The sequence below is a fragment of the Mastacembelus armatus genome, chromosome 15, assembly GCF_900324485.2.
Source record: "Mastacembelus armatus chromosome 15, fMasArm1.2, whole genome shotgun sequence".
Taxonomy (NCBI): Eukaryota; Metazoa; Chordata; class Actinopteri; order Synbranchiformes; family Mastacembelidae; genus Mastacembelus; species Mastacembelus armatus.
This window is the reverse complement of record NC_046647.1, coordinates 13,647,097-13,669,648: the sequence shown is the minus strand read 5'-3', so window position 1 is coordinate 13,669,648 and position 22,552 is coordinate 13,647,097. Positions and strand designations below refer to the sequence as shown.

The 22,552-nt window shown below is 39.0% G+C and overlaps 1 protein-coding gene across 8 annotated transcripts; it reads right to left on the bottom strand.

The window, feature by feature from the left end:
- Positions 1–898: 898 nt before the first annotated feature.
- LOC113131581 (pleckstrin homology domain-containing family A member 1-like) lies at positions 899–19,248 on the bottom strand. 8 transcript variants are annotated; one of them, XM_033325558.1, is made up of 14 exons: positions 19,128–19,248; positions 14,233–14,438; positions 13,335–13,391; positions 13,161–13,206; positions 10,390–10,487; positions 9,813–9,941; positions 7,752–7,892; positions 7,296–7,364; positions 6,688–6,752; positions 6,478–6,541; positions 6,190–6,279; positions 5,044–5,117; positions 4,179–4,253; positions 2,682–3,062 (listed from the first exon to the last, which is right to left on the bottom strand). In XM_033325558.1, the coding sequence occupies exons 2-14, from the start codon at positions 14,371–14,373 to the stop codon at positions 2,831–2,833; spliced, it is 1,281 nt and encodes a 426-aa protein (XP_033181449.1). In that variant the 5' UTR covers positions 14,374–14,438; positions 19,128–19,248; the 3' UTR covers positions 2,682–2,830. The 8 variants fall into 8 exon arrangements, 5 of the variants coding, with proteins under 5 accessions (XP_026164775.1, XP_033181449.1, XP_026164776.1 ...); XM_026308993.2 differs by having other exon boundaries at positions 2,922–3,491; XR_003295815.1 differs by having other exon boundaries at positions 2,934–3,062; positions 3,188–4,253.
- Between the last annotated feature and the right edge of the window lie 3,304 nt (positions 19,249–22,552).

The window sequence follows — 22,552 nt, the reverse complement described above, 5'->3', positions numbered from 1 at the left end:
TGGTGGGAAAATCTGTAGATGAAAACAACCTCATCTACAAGGAACACCCATTCTCCAACCAAGGCCAGTGAGCGTAACCATGAATGGACACCACTGAGGCTTGTGTGATCACTCCAGCCTGCAATGATGTATTGGCTTCTAAGTGAGGCCCTTGAGAGGGTTTCCATGCTTGAAGCCACACCAAAGCCTTGCACCCTACGGTTAAAAAAAAATCTGAGTTATGGATGCATGTAAAGATGGAGTGAAGATAACAACAGTAGATACTGAAGAGTGGAACAATCAGCTATACATGTTTTTGTCTCAGCTAGAGAAGATAGATACATAATGAACCCCTGGCCCATTCATGACTAAACCATCAGTGTTGAACAGAAAATGCATTCTGTGGTGGTCGAATGTATCTACATACATTTACTAAAGTACGTTGCATCTATTTGAGAGATTTTGTACAGTTTTTAATTGGTCACATTCATCTTTGTAGCACCTGGACCACCTACAACTGTAAAATTTACTATTCATACTCAAAAGTACATCTTACTGATAACACTAAAGTACTTCTATTGAATATTTTCAGTGCGTGACCTTTATTTAATTTGGTAAATAAATGTATTTCTTCAGTTGTTTCATGTTGATATTTTACTTGGTTTCCTTATGTACTGTGCCATACACTGGTGAAATATCCTCTCATAACTAAATAATCCCATCTTTGACTGATGACTTCTCAAGCACTGTGGAAGGAGGTGAAGATTCTTCTCTCACCACAAGAGGGCAGATCAAGCCTTCATGAACTGACAGGAATTTTCTTCCAGACTAAACACAGCTCTCAGTGCACCTCCTCAATCCAACTTTGCTTTTTGGTGATAGGTAAGCATACTTTTCCTCATACTCCAGGAAACCCAAGTGCATTTTCAGTGTTTATTTCTTTCAAGTCATCCACATAATAAATAGAGACAATTCAAACCAATTACAACAGCCTGAAAACAGAGTGGACTAGGTTTGTTTTGCTGAGCTGAGATGAAGCAGGCATTAAAATCTGACACTGTGTTGTTTAGCAGGACAACAGTGACATCTTGAAATAAAACCATGAAGCAGTCGCCTGCTACTGGGTTGGCAACAGTTGCAAGAAGTTAAACCACAAAACATCTAAAAACATATAAAAATAAATCGGCCGCACATGGTTCTATTGTGGAAACACACAACACACAAAGCAGCCACTGACAAAAAACCTAGAGAGAAAGACAATCAGAAGAGTCATTAACTTGGTAACATGCAACAGAAGTGACTTGAATGTTTTTTTTCTGTTAAACCATGATCCAAAATGTTTACATGGTGCTTATACAATATAACCATTTTCAAACAATGGACTGCAGCTTTGTTAACTCATGTAAACCTGTTGCTAAACTAGTCTATCAGGACACAAAACTTATCTATCACTGATCCAAGCCTGCTGCTGAAGCTTTCATCACTGAGAACTAGAGAAAGAATAAGAGCAAATGTTTAGTGATTCCTGTTTGCTCACAAATGTGTTACACCTTTCTCACGTCATCCGCTGTCACGAACTTGAGTTCACCATGTCTGATACACTAAAATGTAGTTTGTAAAGAGGTGAATTCAGGTTATGAAGTGATGTAGGTACAGTGACAGCTTTCAAAAATATTGTTTTTCTTTTGTAGTTCTGCATGATGTTCTTACTTTTCTATTAGAGGTGGATTAACTGTAACAACTGTAGATTTACATGTAAGCTACTTGTGGCCTGTGGTCAATAACAGTCAACTAATACACTCACGGAGGACACTGCAAAATCACTAGCCCGACGTCCCGGGGATATTGCGTCTTCCACTCGGGCTACCAAAATTTATCTCCACCCTGCCCGTCAGACTATCAGATTCTGCGAGCCCTGCAATGTATGATTAAACAACTAACGTTCAGTTTTTTTTTTGTATATTTCAAAATAAAAGTTAAAAGGTTTCACAATTAAAATAATCTGACTAAATGTGACAAATATATTTGGTCTTGCATTATTACACACATTGGGTCTTACACAAACATAGTCACTGTTTGGATCTGATCCTAAACCCGAATATTTGAATTATAATTTGCATTAGAGTGAAGGTTTGATGTATTAATTGGCCAACATTAGTAGACAGATCCAGTGTTAAAATGGTGAGTGTAGAATGGGCCACACAGTCTAAATTATAGAGATGAGGAAAAGCTAGTCCTTTGCTCAAATGTGCACTCTTAAAAGCTTTGTTATTTTCTTGGCACAAAGTGGTTTACAAAAAGTCTTCTTTCCACAAATATTGAATGCATCACTGTGCCGGTAGAGGTTAAAATAAAGTTGTCATTTAATTCTAATCAGCACAAGTGAGCAAAATGTTGTAGTTTTGTGTTTAGCTTTTGACAATGCTAACTCCTAGTAAATAAATACAACATTGTAAATGAAACAGCAGGCAGGCGGAGGGGTGTGGGTGAAGACTGTGTCGTCTTTGGCACACAAGTGCAGTTCACTGGTAATCCAATTTGTTTCTCCTGCACAGTGGAGGAGTTCAAAAGATGAGTTTGTTTTGTTGTAGATTGTCAATCTTCAACAGCTGTGGTTTGAAAACCAATGCCTGCACTTTTAACACCTGCTGTGCATGGTCTCCACTTTATGGAATCTCTGTCAGCTTCCAACCAGTTTTAACGTAGAGTTTAATGGCTCAGACCTCGCTCACTGGCAGGTCAGCCTCTTCCAGGTCCAGTAGTGGTACAGGTATGTGGGGCTCAAAGTTGCTCCGCCGTCGCCATGGTGACTCCTCAGAGTTCCTGATGGAGGTCATAGGTCGTTGGCAGTTCACTTTGCCAGGCGCGTCTCCTGCAGGGACAGGCGTGTTGGCGTGTGGCTGTGATTGGGCCATGGCAGCAGGCTCATGAAGTGCTCGCTGTCCCATGCCAGGCTGCGAGCGTGTGCCGCACGTGACAGCGGTCCCCCACTCTGGGTAGCATGGTGGCATGGCAGAGATGGGCGAGCGAGGGACGGGGGGACCCGTGGGGCTGCGGTAGAAGGTGGAACGGCTGCCGTGTTCCTGCAGCAGAAACAGCAGGAATACAGAGATAAATAACAGGGGACACAGAGAAGTGGCTGTTAGTAAGAAAAGTGAAATCCTGATATGTGTAGTTTACTTGAGAAGAGTCAAAGTGAGTTACAGACTTGGAATTAGCTCCAGAACGTGTAGCCTGATGCAGCTTGAAGGTTGTAGTAGGTGTAGAATTGCTAGTGTGGAGATGGTGGTGGTGGTGGTGGTAGTGGTAGTGGTAGTAATAGTAGTAGGAGTAGTAGGAGTAGTAGCAGTAGAAACAGTAGTAGAGAAGGTAGCAGGAGTGGTGGTAGAAGTGTCAGCAGGTTTTAGTTTTGGTAGTCTCAGCAGGTTTCAGTGGAACAGCAGAGTGTCTTAGGAAGCAGTGGTTGGTGGTTTCTCATTATTTCACAGCTTTTCATTGTCAGATTTCAGTCTCTGAAACACAAAATAGAAGCGTGGGAAGACAGAAAACACAGCAGAGGTAGTGAAATCAAAAATGGGCAGCCATTGGGCAAGTAATGAAATGTTTGTAAGAGGAACATCTCAGCTATAAGGCACCAACAGACCAATAATATCTGTTAAGGTTCTATAATTTGACACTTCTCCCACACAGTGCTGCAGCAGCACAATAACATCCATCTGATTAGTAAATCCACAAATCATATCATTGAAGCATCACAGATAGAAAAATCAGCTTCCTAGAACAAACATATCTGAAAATCCTGGAAAGCAGTGACAACCATTTTTTTCTCCATCAACCATTTTTCTTATGACATAAATGAGGAAGATGAAACTAAACTGGTCAAGAAACATTACCTATGATTTAACTGAGCACTGAAAGGCTATGATTTATTGCAGTGTTGCTATACATGGTTATTTTCTATTGTGCTGGGTTAGGTAACTCAGGCACTTCAATAGCTCTTACAACCCAAGCATATGCATGTAAATCAACATGCTATTATGAAAACCAGTTTGTGACTGGGTGTGTGGATTCAACACTCATGAGTGCTCATTTCAAAGCTGCTAGAATGTTCAGAATTTAGCACACAAAAGGTATAGGAAGTCACCATGGAAACAAGTATTTTATTAATATGTGTTTGAGAAAGGAAAAAAAAAACATACAGGCAGCGAACAGGAGGGAGGAGGAGAGACAAGCAGGATGTCACACATCTAAGACAGGTACACATCTGCAGCAGACTGCAGAGATAACAGGGCATGAAAGGAAGAGAAACAGAAGGTGTGAAAGACACATGTACCCAGTAATAAAGACAGAGATAGAAAACAGGCTTAAGATATTTATAGTTAAGTTGGTCAAGTGGTTCATGCAGTGAATGTGTGTTTGCACAGACTGTACATTTACTCAATATTTCTCCATTTTTTTCACTGAGGCATCATCCATAATGGCAAAGACCAGTGAAAGCTGTGCAAGTGAAGCTACAAGAGAGGGACGGGGACAGTGACTGCAGGTCTATCTGATAGTCAGATGGTCATATTCCAGTTGTTTAAATTCAACCTGTACCTAATCAAAAATATTACTGGAAATTTCTAGCGCTGGAATGACTTGAGGTGTCCTTTATTTCAGTTGCCATGCTCATGGCGACAGCCATCACATGCAAGAAAAGCTAAAATAAGCACACCTTAAGTCAAAAAATTCCTGACAAGATTTTTCCCTGTTTAGCAGTAAGCTACCTGAATGAATGGACTGAAACTTTAAGCCAAGCTTAAAGCAATGGCAAAGGAAAAGCAAAGGAGGAGTGGATAAGAGAGGCAATGAGGACGAGGGCGTGAAGGGAGGAGCGCTTGCTGGGTTATCACAGCCATACGTAAGGTGTGGTTGGTTCTTAGAAAAAAAGGAGCATCCGAGTTGTCAGATCTGATCTGCTTGCCGAATATCTACAACCACAAAGGGCCAGCCAGTGAGTGGGAAACAGTATTAAAAAAAGGTGAACTTATAGTTTAAAGGGGGGATTTAGACGAGCTGACATACGTGCTGCTGCACTCCCCGATTCGGGACGTATACCTCTGTATACAGGGGTTCGACAGCCGTCTGGCCTGCCGCATCTGCAACAACACAGTGCAAAGCAGGATTAGAGCAGATGGGCCATCTGCCCACTGGGAGAGAAGGAGAAGAGATTGTGACAAAGAAAGAAAGGGAAAAAGGATAAGGATAGGTACAGGAGAGAGAAAAGGAGGTGAGAGAAAAACAAGCAAAGAGAGAGAAAGACAAGAGGTGAGAAAGAGGGAACTGTAGAGAAATGGACAGCGCAGTGGTGTCTGAATGTTTCCAACTGTGGCAGAGGACTCCTTTTTCCTCTTCAGACAGGACTATAAAATTAGCTTTTTGTCTCTTCTCACCTACCAAGGCTGGCTGACTGTCTATGTATGTAGGCAAATGATGGAACCAATTAAATGGCTCTAAAACACAGGTAACATACTCCCACAGTTTTTATGTACTTGTGAAAAGTGATGACTGATTATCCTATGTACTCATAACCTAATTCAGTCCAAAAAAAAAAAAAAAAACAGGCGTTAAGGTGCCAGCCATGGATTGCAATTTCCCAAGGTTGCGTCCAGCTGGTTACCTTTGTTGCACGTTGGTCCCCATTTCTCTCTCCATTCATTTCCTGCCATCCATCAACTGTTGATTGTCTAATTGAGAGCCACAAAACAGGCAAAAACAAAATCAAATGTTCCAAGGCCCTGTACCAGCTCACAGCTCAGGTGCTGTGAACTATGTGGACTATACAGAGCAGTTCAGCTGCATCCATCTTATTTTCAGACTATACATAATTGTTAAACTTCAAGAATAAGGGCAGGGTCCTCCGAAATATACTGTTTGTGCTATTCTGCAGCAGTTTGAAATGAGGTCAAAGATCATAAGCATCTGAGCGCTTGTGACAGCAAAAAACCACACACTGTATATAAATACAAACAAATCCTGTTAATAGGTTTAGTCTAAGCAAGCTATGTCTCAGGTTTTGCTCCTTTAAGAAAGTCAAGTCTGAAGTCATCTTCCTTTTCCACAGGTACATTTGAATCTTTGAAATGTGTGCTTCCCTTCATATTTCAGTCTAATTATAATGATCTGATCCATGTCATGGTGGCACTGTACTGTACTTTGTATTATACATACTGTAGCAGCAGACCTCCCAGGTCCCCGCTGGGCTACAATGGCCCCTGAGACAGCCTTAATCCAGCTGTGCATTTCTTCTGGACTGTCCGCCTTTGCACACAGAGAGAAAAATATTGACAGTGAGAAACAGGATGAAATAATGCAAATCAGAATGTAACAAGTGAAAGAAAGGCAAACATGCAGTGAGGCAAGAAAGTCAAGTGTAGTACAGTAAAATCTGAAAGAGTTTTGTGTGTGTGAGAGAATAGGTAGTACTGTACCTTCTCTTTGTCAAAGAAAAAGACATACCTGTATGTAAAACGTCCTTGATGTGGTGACAACTTCAAAGAGATTATCTCTCATCATGATGTCACTATAGAACAAAAATGAAAAACAAGTCAAATCATTTTTATCTCATCCACTGTATGTTTTTATCTAAATCAGAAAAGATAAACATCATCTTGTTGGACAAAAGAAATGTTTTTGTTGAATAAGAAAATGCTGGGACATGTTCAATACCTCTGTTTGCACTCCTGGACTTTATGAACTTCCTTCAGTGGGATCATTCTTAGAGGCTCTTTCTCCTAAAGGCAAGCAAATAACTGTTCATAACACTTACAATACATGTTACTCATCATTTAAAATGCCTTTTCTAATCAGCTATAAACAAGGTTATTTTTTTTAATGATTTTATGTTTCATATGGACAGAAAACTGTTTGCTAGAAGTAATAAACAGCAAAATAAAAAACTTGTATGGTTCTAACTTTGTTGACCTGGCCATTTAACATGGCAGACAATGAGTCTATGTTCTTGGGGCCCATTAAACCAAAGAGACAGATTAAAGATGCCAAACAAGGACAGATCTTGACAAAGATGGGGTAGGGTATATGCAGTATATCTTGAGCACAGTCTGTATGTATAAAAATGGCCAGGGGAGAACAAGGCATGATAGGGCATGTGAAGTGACGGCACTGAATTCCACAGTCCTCAAATAAAACATGTCAGAACTCAGGACTGTGTAGTTGCTCTTACTTAGCTTCAGACTGTGGAAATGAATCCAATCCAGTTCTACCATCAATAACAATATTCTTTTAAGGCTTCACATGATTTAATCAAAGTACATTACCAAGTCTGACTTGAAGTAACTCATCGAGTTTTCTTCCAGTAGGAAATATCGTCGTTTCCAGTTTCTCATCTGGATATGAAAAGGGAAAGAGACATGTAATCTCAGTAATGAAAGCACAATCTTTTCTAGTCTATACACATTTAGTGTGGGGGAAGTCCATTATCCTTGGGCACTGATGAAGCAAAGAATTGTTCATACTGGAGAAGTTGCATTTCCTTGAGGCTTTAAATTTCTTTTCACATGTAGAGGTTATTTCTTTTTGTGGATCTCATATTCATTGTAAGTGTGGTATTAATCATAAACAGTGTTATGTGTCCATGGTAAAGCAAACATGTGTTGTTACAGTGCAAGCAGCTATGCCTAATTTAAAAGATGTTTCAAGAGTCCCAGTTCCAGATGTATTGAAAGACTTCTCCAAACTGTACCAGATGACCCCAGACAGTAGCAGGTACTTACCACAGCTCCTTGTTTCACACAGTAGCCTGACTTGATGACGGTGTGCTCTTGAGCTGGTCTGCCCAGGAAATACGGCAGCTGGCTGTGAGAACGATGCATGGCCTCACGCTCCGCTCTGTCCACACTGTCACCACCTTCATGCTGGAAATCACAAATACTGAAATTACTGTTCCAATGATATTTATATATATTTAATATTTTATAGACTGTACAACCACAAAATACATTAGAATTTTGAGAAAAGGTAAAATAATTTAACAGGACATATGTACTGCATATTCACTACTATAAATAAAAAAACAAACAACAAAAAAAAATGCCCATCACAATTTCTCAGGGCCTAAAGTGGCTTCAAACTGCCTGATTTGACCAACTAACAATCCATAACCCAGCAATATTTAGGTTGAAATTATTAGGTAAAATTATGTAAAACATCCCTTCTCTCTTTTGAGAACCTGGAAGTGAATTGAAAAAAATGAAAGTAATTACATACAGTGCATTCAAAGTATTCAGACCCTCTTTCACTTTTTTCAATTTTGTTAAATTGCAGCCTGATACTACAATTGTTTACACAGATTTTTTCCTCTCAGTAATCTACACTCAGGGCCACATAATGGCAAATTTTAGAAATGTCTGCAAATGTACGAAAAAGGAAAAACTGAAATATCACATTTACGTATGTATTCAGACCCTTTCTTCAGGTGCATCCCATTTCTCTTGATCTTTGCTAAGATGTTTCTACACCTTGATTGGAGTTCAACGGTGGTAAATTAAATTGATTGGACATGATTTAGAAAGGCACACACCTCTCTAGAGAATGCCTCACTGCAGGAAATGCATATCAGAGCAAAAACCAAGCCATGAGGTCAAAGGACCTACCTGTAGATCTCAGACAGGATTATTGATCAGCACAGAGCTGGGGAAGGCTACACAAAAGTTCTGCTGCACTGAAGGTCCGCAGGAGCACATAATACTTAAATGGAAGAAGTTTGGCACAACTAGGACTCTTCCAAGAGCTGGTCACCCAGCCAAACTGAGCAATCGCGGGAGAGAGAGAGGTGACCAAGAACCCAATGGTCATTCTAACAAAACTCCAGAGATCCTGTGTAGATCACTGCAGTCCTCCACCAATCTGAAGGTCTCTCAGACTGTGAGGAACAAGATTCTCTAGTCTGCTGAAACCCAAGATTGAAATGTTTAGCCTCAGTTCTAAACGTTATGTCTGGAGGAAACCAGACCCCTCTCTTCAGCTGCCCAATACCATCCCAACAGTGAAACATGGTGGTGGCAGCCTCATGCTGTGGGGGTGTTTTTTGACTGGTCAGGGTTGAGAGAAAGCTGAATGGAGCAAAGTACAGTGATATCGTCAATGTTCCCCAGCACTCAGGACCTCACTCAGACTGGACCGAAGGTTCACCTTCCAACATGACAACGACCCTAAGCATACAGCCAAGACAACAGAGGAGTGGCTTGGGGACAACTCTGTGAATGTCCTAGTGCAGCCCAGCCAGAGCCCCGACTTCTGGAGAGACCTGAAAACATTTCCAACCTGATCGAGCTTTAGAGGATTTGCAAAGAAGAATGGCAGAAAATCCTTCAATACAGGTGTGCAAAGCTTGTTGCGACATAACCTAAAAGACTCAAGGCTGTAATTGCTGCCAAAGGTGCCTCAGCTAAGTACTGAGTAAAGGGTCTGAATACTTATGTAAATGTGATATTTCAGTTTTTTCTTTTCAATAAATTAGCAGACATTTCTAAAATTCTGATTGGACTTTGTCATTATTTCAAGCATGAATATTAAAAATATCTCATTAAACTTCCATTCACCGTCATCCATATATGTGGCACTGAGTGTAGATTAATAAGGAAAAAATAATAATGTAAACAATTGTAGTATCAGGCTGCAACATAAGAAAATTGAAAAAAGTGAAGGGGGCCTGAATACTTTCTGAATGCACTGTATACTCAGGTCTTAATCGTCAAGTCAAGTCTATATCACATACGTGTGTGTGTGTGTGTGTGTGTGTGTGTGTGTGTGTGTGTGTGTGTGTTCATGTTTACCTGTGTCTGGGTGATGATGGGGACTCCTCCAATGATCTCTGTCTTATAGGAAACTTGTTTCTTGGGTCCAACGTCTAGCAAAGCCTTCTGGTTTTCTGAATTCTGCTGACCATCAGACAACTTTGGCACCTTAGGAAAATACAAAACACATCAGACTTGAGGAGCTTGAAAACAGGTTTTAAAAGAACAACATAATTAAAGAGAAGCAGACATTTGCTGGGATTCAGCAATAAAAGAAAAATACCCATTTTGTCAAAGGTTAAAGTAGTGTATGGAATTACTTTATGCAGGTGATAAACCTTTAACATATTTTATATTTATTTCTTTTCAGGATGGTTAACACCATGGAGAAAAAAGAAAACAGTCCTTTATCCTGCTATCAGTAACAACAATGCAGTACCCTGTTAGTCATGTTCAGAGTCACTACTGTCACTCTTTTCTACGAAAGAGGAAGAAATAAAAATTTCTTACAGTAATAAAATGCGTTGAAAAGAACCGATTAGTGCAGCTCATTCTGGAATGAACTGCATGACTTGTGTTTATCGGTGCACTTTGAGTGTGTGCGTGTTTGTCTCACAGTGATTTTTGTGGCTTTGTTGAGAGCGTTGACCCAGTCCACAAGGTCCTGCTGATCATTGGCCTGCAGGAAGAACTTCCTCATCCCAGCATTGATGACTAATAGAAAACAGCAGTGGGAACAATAGAAAGAGTAAAAGTATATTCGGGCCTCTTTAGTCAGACTTGCATGCAAATATGCACTAAAATTACACAGATATAGTATGAAACAGGTGTTGACCAACTGGTGACTAACTGGGTGTCAGGAAAACAGATTCACTGCTGGATTTTTCTAGAAGTGAAAAAAAACTGAGCCAAGGGAACCCCCCCCCCCCCCCCACACACACACACACACAGGCACTCTCCATGCGGATGATGACCCAGCTAGATTCAGCTGCCTCAGCCTGCTACCACCTACCCACTTCTCACAGATAAAAAGCCCATGGCTACCAACCACTAAAAATTATCACATATTTTCACACAATGTGAGCATTTGCAAACCCTATTTTCAACAGATGTAATTTTGGGGTCAGTGTTGTTTAGGATTTAGAATCAGGATTTAGGAGCTGAAAGAAATGAAGTCTCTCCATAAAGCTTTCAGTTCTGCAGATCGAACTGTCCCTGCATCTCCTTTAGTTCCTTTCAACACCATAAGAATAAATTACATTAATGCTGGAATGGTAAATCTGGTGGATCTGAGCTGTAAAAGACACAGAGCTTAAATTCTGTGGCACAATGAACATCATTCTTCCCTGTTCTGTGTTTTTGCCCCAGCTCTTAGACAGATGCAAGAACTCACTGTCTACTTTTTCTACTTCCTTGGAAATAAATGTCTGCCTGGTCTCATTTAGGTGACCAGCATGAATGTTTCCAACAGTATTAACTTTCAAATGTGTCAACTGTATTTCTGGGAGAGGTAAACCACTTTGTAGTGGTGAAAGCATGGTGGGCTCTCTGGCAGAGGAAGGACAAATCTGGGGGCAGTAATATCTGATCTGACTCACAATTACACATTATAAAACAATGTGTGCTGCTGACAAATGTAACAGAGCATCAAACTTATACACACATATTCACCACTCTCTCTTACCAAAATGAACAAAACACTTTTTGCACTATGTTTCTCCATAAGTTGCTAGATGAAGGAAGAGGGAGAGCAGCAGGATTCATAGATATTAGCAAAACATGCGGTACACAAAGAAGTTTAAAAATAACTTTGTACAACTCTGAATCAGGTTCCGATTAGGATGCTGGCATCCTGTGGAAACCTCAACAAGGCAACTGGTGTGTGCGTATAGCCATACACGTAGACAGTCACAGCAGTCAATGTCTTTTCACACACTAGTGTTTCCTCCTACTGAATGGCGATGGAAGAGGAGAGGAACGGCTAGTATACAATTCCATGGACTTGAGGTTTACTCTCAAATAACCTGACAATGGTTCATATTTAAGCAACACTTTTCATTCTCATCTTGACCACACAGAATGAAAGGACAAGAACAAGACACGACATACCTACCTATGCCATATCAATTGATTGTAAGAATCTAAGCCTGCCAGATACTTTATATGCCAAATAAGGAACTAGATATTTTGGATACCTTTACTGAACATGCATATGTGTTAAGCATAGCTGCCTAACCAACTGTTCAAACTTAAATATACTTATTAACTATATGACAAAGAAAATAAGTAACTCCAACTAAAACCAGAGAACATTTAGCATTTTTGTCTCACAAAGAGTTTCCAGGTTTATTTCTCTGTTCTTGTCTACTGTAAAGAGAACAGTGATGCACACGCAGGCTAAGAACACAAGAGCCATCCATTAATGCATATCAACAGCTGGCAGAGGTAATGTCTCTTAAAAGCTAGTAATGCACAACCATAATAGAAGAAGCTGAAGCTGCACCAGTGAAGGTTTAATGCTTTAAACATTTTTTGAATGTTTTGTGAGCTGGAAAGTACAATGAACATGCTTTTAAGATCATAAGGCTGGATAAAATGCAGAACTGTTTGTTTACATTGAAAACTCCACAGGATAACTTTGTTGTTTAGATTTATATTAAAGATGGATAAGACAAAAACCACAGCTTCTCTGTGGTACAACATGAAAGAAAATGAAAGAAACAGGGTTGTCGGAAGAGAAGTGTAATAGCTGAACATCTGCAATTAATGAACTAAAAAAATATGAGCCAAGAAAACATAACACCAACATAACTATTTCACTGATTAGGGTTATAAAGCCTGAATGGCATAAACAAGCCAAAGATAGTTAAACCTCACCAACAGAAGACCAGACCAACTGTTGCAGCCTCCTGCATCTTTATGTGTTGGCTAAACAATGTTGGACAAGGCTGACTAGTCAGCAGTGAGAAAGGTATGTGTAGAGTAGTGCTTGACCAAGTATAGAGGGCAGACAAGGACAGCAAATATTCTTCCTCTAGGTTATATTAAGCATAGTCAGCTTAGTAAATGAAGAAGATGAATCACATCATCTTGTTGATGTTTGCTGCAGGCATTTTTAAGTTCTACACTTTTATAGATGTAACTTATTATGCTATAGAAGGATTCCTATACTACTGTATGTTTTTTACTATTTAACATCATATTGCCCAAGACCCATATGATCTATCATAACAGTGTTAGTTAAAAATGAAAAGGTTAGAGACATTGAATTATTTCTATGTAAGTCTATATTTTACTATCTGTGCTCATCCTGTAAATCATCAAGTCATTATTATGCATGCAGCAAAATGAATAACAGCATGATTTTAATGATCAGTGTTTTCTTACCAAAGCAGAATTCTGCCTTAGGCCTCAGCTTAGTGGCATCACTGACCTAGAGAAGGACAAAGATAAGACAAACGATGGCTTCCCAGTTCAACCAAATAATGTAAATAGATTCTATTTATACATAATCTGATCATGTTAGTGTCAGATGCACTTCAGTGGTAATATTTTGCTGACCTTAGAGATGTAGGTGAGCTTCAAGGAGCCAACACACTCTGCACCAACGGGCAAGTTCTGTGAAAGAACATTAAAAAGAACAATACATGCAATATTAGAAGCTAAAACTAACCAAGAACCTTAGCTGTGGATTAATGAAGTCAGGTTCTCAAAACCTGTCAATATTACAATGGGTACAGTATAACATACTGTTTATCTGCACTCAAGGATGGTTAATTTCAGCTTATTTCTGTGTTTCTTAAACCAGGAGATACAGATTTAACATCATTAAAATTTAATCTTTTTTAATCTATAAAAAGAAAAGGACTTAATGAATTATTAAAACATTTTTCTGCACTACTTCTATGAATACTTCATGTAACAGCACACTTACAAATACAGCATTTCCAAACCAGCTAGATGATACAAACCAAGAAGAGAGATATACTCTAATACTGAGTTAGGGACACTGAACAGAAAATGAGGACATTTGTGGTCACTGGAAGTTTCAGTGCTCACTACATGGGCAAATCCAGATGACAAGAGACAAGAAATTACTCCTCCTTTATATTAACAGCAATGTCTGTCCATAGCTAAAACACAGAGTTATTCCTGACCTATTCTTAATTCCTAATTCTTAATCCATAATACAAATCCCTTCTATGTCTGGAGGCATTTAGACTGTACTTAGCTCTGTATTCATAATGAATGAAGACACCTTAGCTAGAAGTGGCCTACTGTTAGACTTTAGTTGCATGATCGCCCACATTGGTCACTAACTAATGCTAGCCGGTATGATGTTGCCTGTAAATTGACCAACTTTCCATCAAAAAATGAAATATATGTCTGTGCAGTTACCTGGAGGCTTTTTCCCAGGAAGAAAGCTAAGAACAAAGTTAACACAATCCTGTACAATTACCTGTGGGTTGTCCATGAACCACACCAAGCTTCCCTGCTGTGTGTCCAGTATGAAGTAACGACGCAGGAACTTGCCACTGCTCTCATTTTCCTCGATGTCCAAGAAGCCACAGATGCGATTCTGTCGGTCTACGTAAGGCATCTCGTCGCCGGGACATTCCCTGGCCTGCTGGGGCCAGGAGCAAGGAAGAGCAGGAGCGAGCGAGACTGCAAAGAATTAAGGACAGAGAGAACAGTGGAAGAAGCGGTGTATGAGGAGGGAGGGAATGAACAAGGAATTTTAGTTGTCTTTGTGGTGTGGCTTGCTAGTGTGTCCTGCTCCCTCTTGCCATCTGTATCTACTGTATCTCTGGTCTCTCTGCCACCTGGAGCTCAGTAGGATAGAGCCTGCTGGCTGGGGGATCATGTGACACAAACCACAACCCCGCCTTTATCCTTTTATATCAGCCTAAACCACTCTGAGTCCCTCTTTTTTTTCTTGTAACACACGGTACTCTGTCATTCTCTTCTATTTCCTCCACCCACCCTGGCTCTGTATCTTTCCTTCTCCCGCTTCTCTTGTAGTCCTCTCCTCTATCACTTTCTCCTTCCAAGTGCACTCTTATCCGATTTGGCAAGCCTCTGGCCATCCCCTTCTATACCCCATCTCCCTCCCTCCCTCCACAGCTAAGCACCTACTTGAGCACGGTAAAAAACAAAAAAACAAAAACAAACATAAAACAAATCAAAACAAAGAAACAACACAAACACTGTCAGGAGCTGATTGGGAGAAAATGGGATTTATACAGTCTAACCTGCTGAGGTCTGCAACATCCACAAAACCTAATGCTAACTGTAAATCAACAAAAAAGTTAATGAGTTCAGTTTGGACATCTGTTTAATCCTACATGTGTGAATGAACATTTCAATGTCAAACCCAGTATGGGTGGGCCCAACATTACTGTAGGCATATTGTCGCATTAGCCTGTTTAAGCTGCTGTGTTTTTGGACTGAGCCTAAAATATGTGATTGAGATGAGTCTTTGGAAAGCAAAGATAAAGACGCTCTTTTTCCATGACATTATGAGAACTGTGTGGGTGCATGGTAGCAAAGTAGGGACAAAAGGCCTGGTTGTTGTGCGTAGACTCTGGGCTGAGAGCATCTCAGTTAGCCCTGCATCTCCAAGAGTCATCCCATTTGACACAAAGGCACGAGAAAGAAGCAACACTGTCAGAGGCGACTAACAACACTACACAAACACTGATTGTCATGTGAAAGTGAGAGACATCTCTGTGGAGTTGTGCACGTTCATCTGCATGCATGCTCTTGCATTTCAGTTATGCAGATTAGATGTTAGAGATACTGCAAAACAAAAAACCTACAAGGTGAACAGGAAACCTGTCTACTATATACAAAATATAAAATTATAAATACATTTTTAACATAAACATCAACTAAAAAAAATAAAAAATTCTGGATCACTTAAGCTACTGTTAAAAAACTGTGATCAAGATGCATATTGACATATAAAGCAGCTATTATTAATATTTTTATAATAACAATGTAAATATTAAAAATGTGCCAAAGGGGTCGACTGCAATGAAAAAAACTACAGGAAATGATCACCTGAATCTGCAGCTCACTTTGCTTTTACTGAGATGCAGCTGTCCTTTCTGCAACTTTTTTGGTTTGCTCTCACCATTTTTACAAGGTCATTTTCAGATGCAGCAGGCAGCTATTTTCAGCAAAAAAGCTTTAAAAAAATAAATAAATTAAACACACACACACACACACCTGCTCAGCACCAAACAGCAACTAGTTGGTTAAAAAAAGTGAAGAATTTGGCAGATAAAAGGGAGTTTATATTGGATGTAATGATAATAATGGTGGCCATAGACTCCAAATGATAAAAATAAATAAATATTCCGCTGTTGGAACAAGTTTGCCATTGTGCTTAAAAGGTCATAACATGTCAGTGTCATAGAGAGATCACTGAAATCATCTAGACATACCTCTTATTTCTGCACAATGTTTCTTTGTTACTTACTAGCCACCATATTCACTAGAATCCAATGTAACTGCAATTAGCTTATCAGATGTTATGGTTGGTAGGATTCATGCTTCAATTCAATGCTAAGTTCACATTATGCAAATGTTTTATACTGATCGACCTGCTAAAGCAACCTATAAAAATATTGGGTTCCTCACAATGGGGGCCACTGAGTATCTTTACATACTTACTGGTATTCTTGTTTTCACATTATGGATATGATGTTAATGTCTAACATGGAAAGCCTAATTTTTAATTTTTTTTCTATGTATATAATCACAACATTATACTGATTATCTGATCGTGAGTTAATGCAAAAAGGTCTCTGAATCTTTCAAATCCAACCACTGTCTGTCATTATTGTACTGGCTTAGTTACCTCAGCAGTTAGGAATGAATCCACTTTGGTTTCTGGCTGCTACAGCATGACTGAATGTACTACTGTGCTACATCTGGGTGTAGTCACTGTTAATGAACAAAGAGATCCAATTTATCCTCTGCATATCCTGAAGGTTAGAGCATTTTGAAGGACCAATACTGATATTGATATCTGGGATTTTAAAAACTCTGCTAATGATACTACATATAAACTATGTGGTAGCGACACTGTTTCTAATTACCTCAAACTTGATTTGGCATTTCTGTAATGTAATGTCTTGCTACTTAACTGTCAGTAATATTAATGATATATGGCGGCCCAAATTAGTAGTCTGTCTTTGATCCTGTGCATTATGGGGAGTCAACTTTAGAGTACAGCAGCATTAGATTATTAATTGTTGCATTTCTTTTAATGGACGTGTTACCTTACAGAACTGGTTTCATGGTTATTGTACTTTAAAAAGACAATGAAAGCTCACAAGAAAAGATGCACTAACAAAATTACGAAAAAAATGCAAAATAGGCAGAAGACAAGCAAGTTTAAAGAACAAACTCTGAAGTAGGTCAGATAAGCCTATGTGATAAAAGTGTACTTCTTTCTAGGTTAAACATTGCCCTGGTAAACTCATGCTTCACATTAAAGGGAAGGCAATAAGCCTATTGATAAGGAAGCTGTATGGCTGCCTTACAGTTCATCAGGAAGTAAATAATCATATTTTGCCTTAATTTTTCTGCTAATCACTTGACAGAGAGAAAAATGTAAACAATTTGATGAAACAACTTTTTAATTAATTTTTGATTCATCAAATTATGTAGACAAACAGTATGGAGTAACTGTGGGACACTTGGCTCGAGGGGTTCTGAGGCCCATAGGAAGGTAAATAATTTACCCCAATGGTAAAAGGATGGCATCAGGTTTTATTATCCACTACAGTATATAGCTGTCATTAGTTTCAGAAAGTCATCATCTATAAGCAAAACTGCTGAAGTACAAATACTAATGAATCAAAGGGAAAAGGTGTGTGACCTAATTTGCACTCTCCAGGTCAAAGGTCTAACAGCTCATTCTCGTTTAGCTGTAAAGTGTAGTTTTTGGTCAGAGTCTGGTTTTGAGAGCTGTAGGGCCAGTAGATTTGATAGGCTTAACCACCCAAACAGTCATCAAGGTATAAAATCATGCTTTACAAGTGTAAAAATAAACTCTACACTTTACCTAGCTATCTGAGGCTCGGTTAACACAGGCCAGGAGCTAAATATCATACAGCTGCTGTATTAACATTCGCAAGAGGTAATAATCTAATTAAACATAATCAATACAAAAAAGGGATAAGTGACAACTCTATTCATCCCCTGGGCATCAGCTGAGCGGGTGTTCCCAACATCTGTACAGTTTACAGCTGTACAGTAACAGACATGTCACTGCCATCATGCATATAAGGTGTGCATGTTATATGATATAAAACCAGTAAAACTAGAGACTTTCTTGTGGGGAAAGTGGTGTAACCTGTTTCATGTGCATTTGCTAACCTTACATGTCATTTATGGTTTACTGCTGCTTTTGATAAAGAAAAACGGGTCAGGTTTTGTTTTAACTGTGTGCCACATCCAACAGTGTTAATGTGATCTACTACAAGCTCCAGTGAAGTCTGGTTGTGCAGGATTGTTTGCGATGTTTAGTACACTGAATTTTGTCTGGTCAAATGGAGGAAACTGCAATTTTACATGAAGTCATAGTTTTCATTTATAATTCAGGTTAACTTGTTGCTTACTTAATCTGCTCACCTATCAGGTCAGTGGTTAACTTATGAAATATACTGTTCTATAATAAAATCTTTCTAAACAGTATATTTCAATGAATAAACGATTGGTGTTTGTAACGATCCCGACTATCGATTTAGGAAATTCCTTAAAATACGCATCCCTAGTCGACAGTAATGGGTTGTTGTGGGTATTTGTATTTTCAGAGCAAGACAAGATGAAGATGCTCACTTCATAATGTTATTAGAAACACTGACCATGTCCTGAAAACAAACTATCGTCCACAATATCAGTACAAGATAGCATTAATTAACATGCAGCATTACAGTCGCGACCAGCTAACGTTAGCTAACACACAACTAACCTGGCCTGGATTAAACTGGGATACTGCTCAGGTTAGCTTGCTATTAGCAGCTACTTCACACGGCAAAAACTTGTAAAACGACTCACTGAACAACCACCATTATATTTGTTAAAAGTTGCCCTGAGTGTAGTAGTGTACCCTGAGTTAAAAACAAAAACATTTTGCTAGCTGAGATAATACTATCTGACGCTCTGGCAACGAAGTTTTGGCCATAACGTTACGCGATAACCTGACCTAACGTTAGCTAGCACTGTCGACTCGTCTTAGCCTTTCTCGTAAAATATAACTAGAAATTTTAGCAGTATGAGACAACAAAGCTGCGTTTATAAGTGTTAACTCATTGTGTTGAACGTCCCGGGTAAGCTTACCCAAGTCTTCCCCTTTGTGCTGCTGTCAGCGGCCGTCGGTCTCGGTGGTGTTGGGTCTGTCCTGGCCGCCTCAGCCCATCTCCACTGATCCAAGACATAGAGAACTCGCGTTCCTATTGGTGAGCTGGGAACAGAGATCGTCTATTATCAGAACGAACAATTCTGTGGTTACAGTGGTACTAGTAGCTTATTAGCAAACAGCAGACGGATGGATGGACGATTGGATACATTGGTTTTATTACAGGTGCAGGCTGCAAATGTTTCAGGCATTTTAATCTCTTTTTCACATGGAAACGACCATTTTCATTATAGCACTGAGTACAAGCCGGCAAATGTTGTCAAGCTATGGTGCCTGGAAAAGTATGTCAAAGTGAGAGCTCTTATTTTTTAAGCTTTAAGTGTAAAGTACGAGAGGTGTTAACCATAAACGAATGGAAAAGACTCTCTAGACATATCAAAGTGGTGGTTTAGCGACACCTAACGTTTCAAAGCAGAAGCTGCTCAGGTCTATTTTTATTTTCCACGATGTTAGAAAAAAATCAAACAAAAAGTCGCAGCAAAAGGCAATGTGACACAAATTCACAGGGTACATACAGCCTTATTTTTAGTTTATAATAATATATGAAAAAAATTGAGGACTTTTCTACCAACTACAAGTGTACCATGCACAGTATTTCCAATGCATTAGAAAGAGTTTCCAAAACACAATTTTTCAGAAAAAGAGCATCTGATAAAGCAAAGACCTTTAATTATTTGGACATGGACTTGGACGTATTTCTGAAATGTAAAATGAAAAAATTGGAAACCAGTCCAACTTTCTGACAAATGGCAACAGTATAAACATCTGTATGCAACTGTTTGTAACAAAAATAAATCAGAATTTTGTCCACATTCTTTCAGTTTCTGAACATTGAAAAAAATGCCAAATGCCATTGACATTTTAACAACAAGGCTTCAAACGAATGAAAAGTGCAAGTGCATACCAGCCTCTGTTCTTTCAAGTTGGTCTCCCATCCAAGTGCCAACCAAGCACACTATGCGGATGGAGAAGGATTTTGGATGGATCTGGACAGCAACAAAGAGTTTACTTTCTTGTCAGAGAAATAATGCAACTCAGATGAGGAACATTTGCAACTGCATTGCCTTGCATTGCAGTAATTCCTTCTCAACAGCTCAAGAAAAATACGTCTGGTCTCTGAAAAATACGTCATGTTAAGAAAAATATGTCTGGTCTCTGAAAATTCTGGCTAGTCTGTGTAAAATACGTCTGCTCCTGAAAAATACATCTGATCTCTGTAAAGTACAGCTGGTCCTGAAAAACACGACTGATCTCACCAAAATACGACTGGATTCTGAAAAACACGACTGGTCCAATAAAATATGACTGGTCCAATAAAATACGACTGTTCCAATAAAATATGACTGGTCTCTGAAAAATATGACTGGTCTCACCAAAATACGACTGGACTCTGAAAAACAAGACTGGTCCAATAAAATATGACTGGTCTCAGAAAAATACAACTGGACTATAAAAAATAAGATTGGTCCAATAAAATATGACTAATCCAATTAAATATGACTGGTCCAATAAAATACGACTAGACTGAAAAATACGACTGGTCTCAGAAAAATATGTCTAGTACAATTAAATACAGCTGGACTATAAAAAATGGGACTGGTCCAATAAAATATGACTGATCCAATTAAATATGACTGGTCCAATAAATAGGACTGATCCAATAAAATATGACTGATCTCAGAAAAATACCTTTGGGACAATTAAATACGACTAGCCTCTGAAAAATATGACTGGTCTCTGAAAAATATTTCAGGTCCAATAAAATACAACTGGACTCTAAAAAGTACGACTGGTCCAACAAAATACTATTGGCCCAATTAAATATGACTGAACAATAAAATACGACTGGTCTCAGAAAAATACGACTGGTCCATAAAAATACGACTGGCCTCAGTAAAATACTACTGATCTCAGGAAAATGCAACTGGTCTCTGAAAAATATGACTGATCTCTGAAAAATATGACTGGTCCGGAAAAATATGACTGGTCCTGAAAAATACGACTGGTTTCTGGAAAATACGACTGGTCTGTAAAAAATATGATTGGGCCAGAAAAATACAACTGGTCTCTGAAAAATACGACTGATCTCTGAAAAATACAACTGGTCCTGAAAAATACAACTGATCTCTGAAAAATACAACTGGTCCTGAAAAATATAACTGGTCCTGAAAAATACGACTGGTCTCTGGAAAATACGACTGGTCTGTAAAAAATATGATTGGGCCAGAAAAATACAACTGGTCTTTGAAAAATACGACTGATCTCTGAAAAATACAACTGGTCCTGAAAAATACAACTGATCTCTGAAAAATACAACTGGTCCTGAAAAATATGACTGGTCCTGAAAAATACGACTGGGCCAGAAAAATATGACTGATCTCTGGAAGATACGACTAGTCAAATAAAACACCACTGGTCTCTGAAAAAATACGACTGGGCCAGAAAAATACGACTGGTCCCTGGAAAATATGACAGGGCCAGAAAAATACGACTGGTCCCTGGAAAATACGACTGGTCTGCCAAAAATATGACTGGGTTAGAAAAATATGACTGGTCTCTGAAAAATACGACTTTTAAGTCTGTTGCCCACAAAATTACTTAATTAAGAGCAGAGTGCTGTTGTAAACAGCATAGAGGTGTCTGCCTTGTCTTTGGCAAGTTCACGTTTTTTATGCTTGCTCTATTTACTGAAGGGTGAATGTAGTTATAAAACTGGTGTCTGTGTCTAGAAAAACATGCCTACATAAACATGTATACCACAGTCTGTTTGGAAAAACGTAGATTATGTTAAGGGAATAAATACAATGTAGGTGATTTAAAATGTAGATTAGATTTTGGTGTAGGCTTCCTCTGGGATTTATGTTGCATTATGAAAATCTTGACTGAGGTTTGTGTAGTGGAACACTGCTGACCATTAGTTTGATTTTAGATGGAGTTGGCATCTCCACCAGCAGATGGAGACAGTGAACTACAGATGAAACTAATGGAAATAATGAATAATATTATGATCAATGACTGCCCCTGTGTGAACAGGTACAATAGACTTACGTTTTTTTACACTAATAACAGAAAAACAAGATAAGCTCTTGCACGAACAGCTGTGTCCTAAACCAGATCCTAGGTGATTATCAGAAATGGATCTTGATTATTGGTCTGAATACCTGCATTAAAGACAGGGTTATCTTCCATAGTCCTCACTGCTGCCTCAACAGCGTCCAGCGCACTCCCTCCTCTCTTCAGCACAGAAAACCCTTCACGTGCTGCAGCCTTTACTCCATTTTAAAATACATAATGTTGTAAGTATTACCAAAAAACAAGAAGGAATAGTACAAATTTTACTGTATGT

Bases quoted from the DNA above. Each gene is read 5' to 3' on its own strand.
- LOC113131581 (XM_033325558.1), bottom strand. From the start codon at position 14,373: ATGCCTTACGTAGACCGACAGAATCGCATCTGTGGCTTCTTGGACATC. The intron at 7,893-9,812 runs GTAAACATGAAC...TGTGATTTCCAG, and splicing joins CCATCATCACCCAGACACAG to CATGAAGGTGGTGACAGTGT. The intron at 6,542-6,687 runs GTATTGAACATG...TTTGTTCTATAG, and splicing joins GTCCAGGAGTGCAAACAGAG to TGACATCATGATGAGAGATA.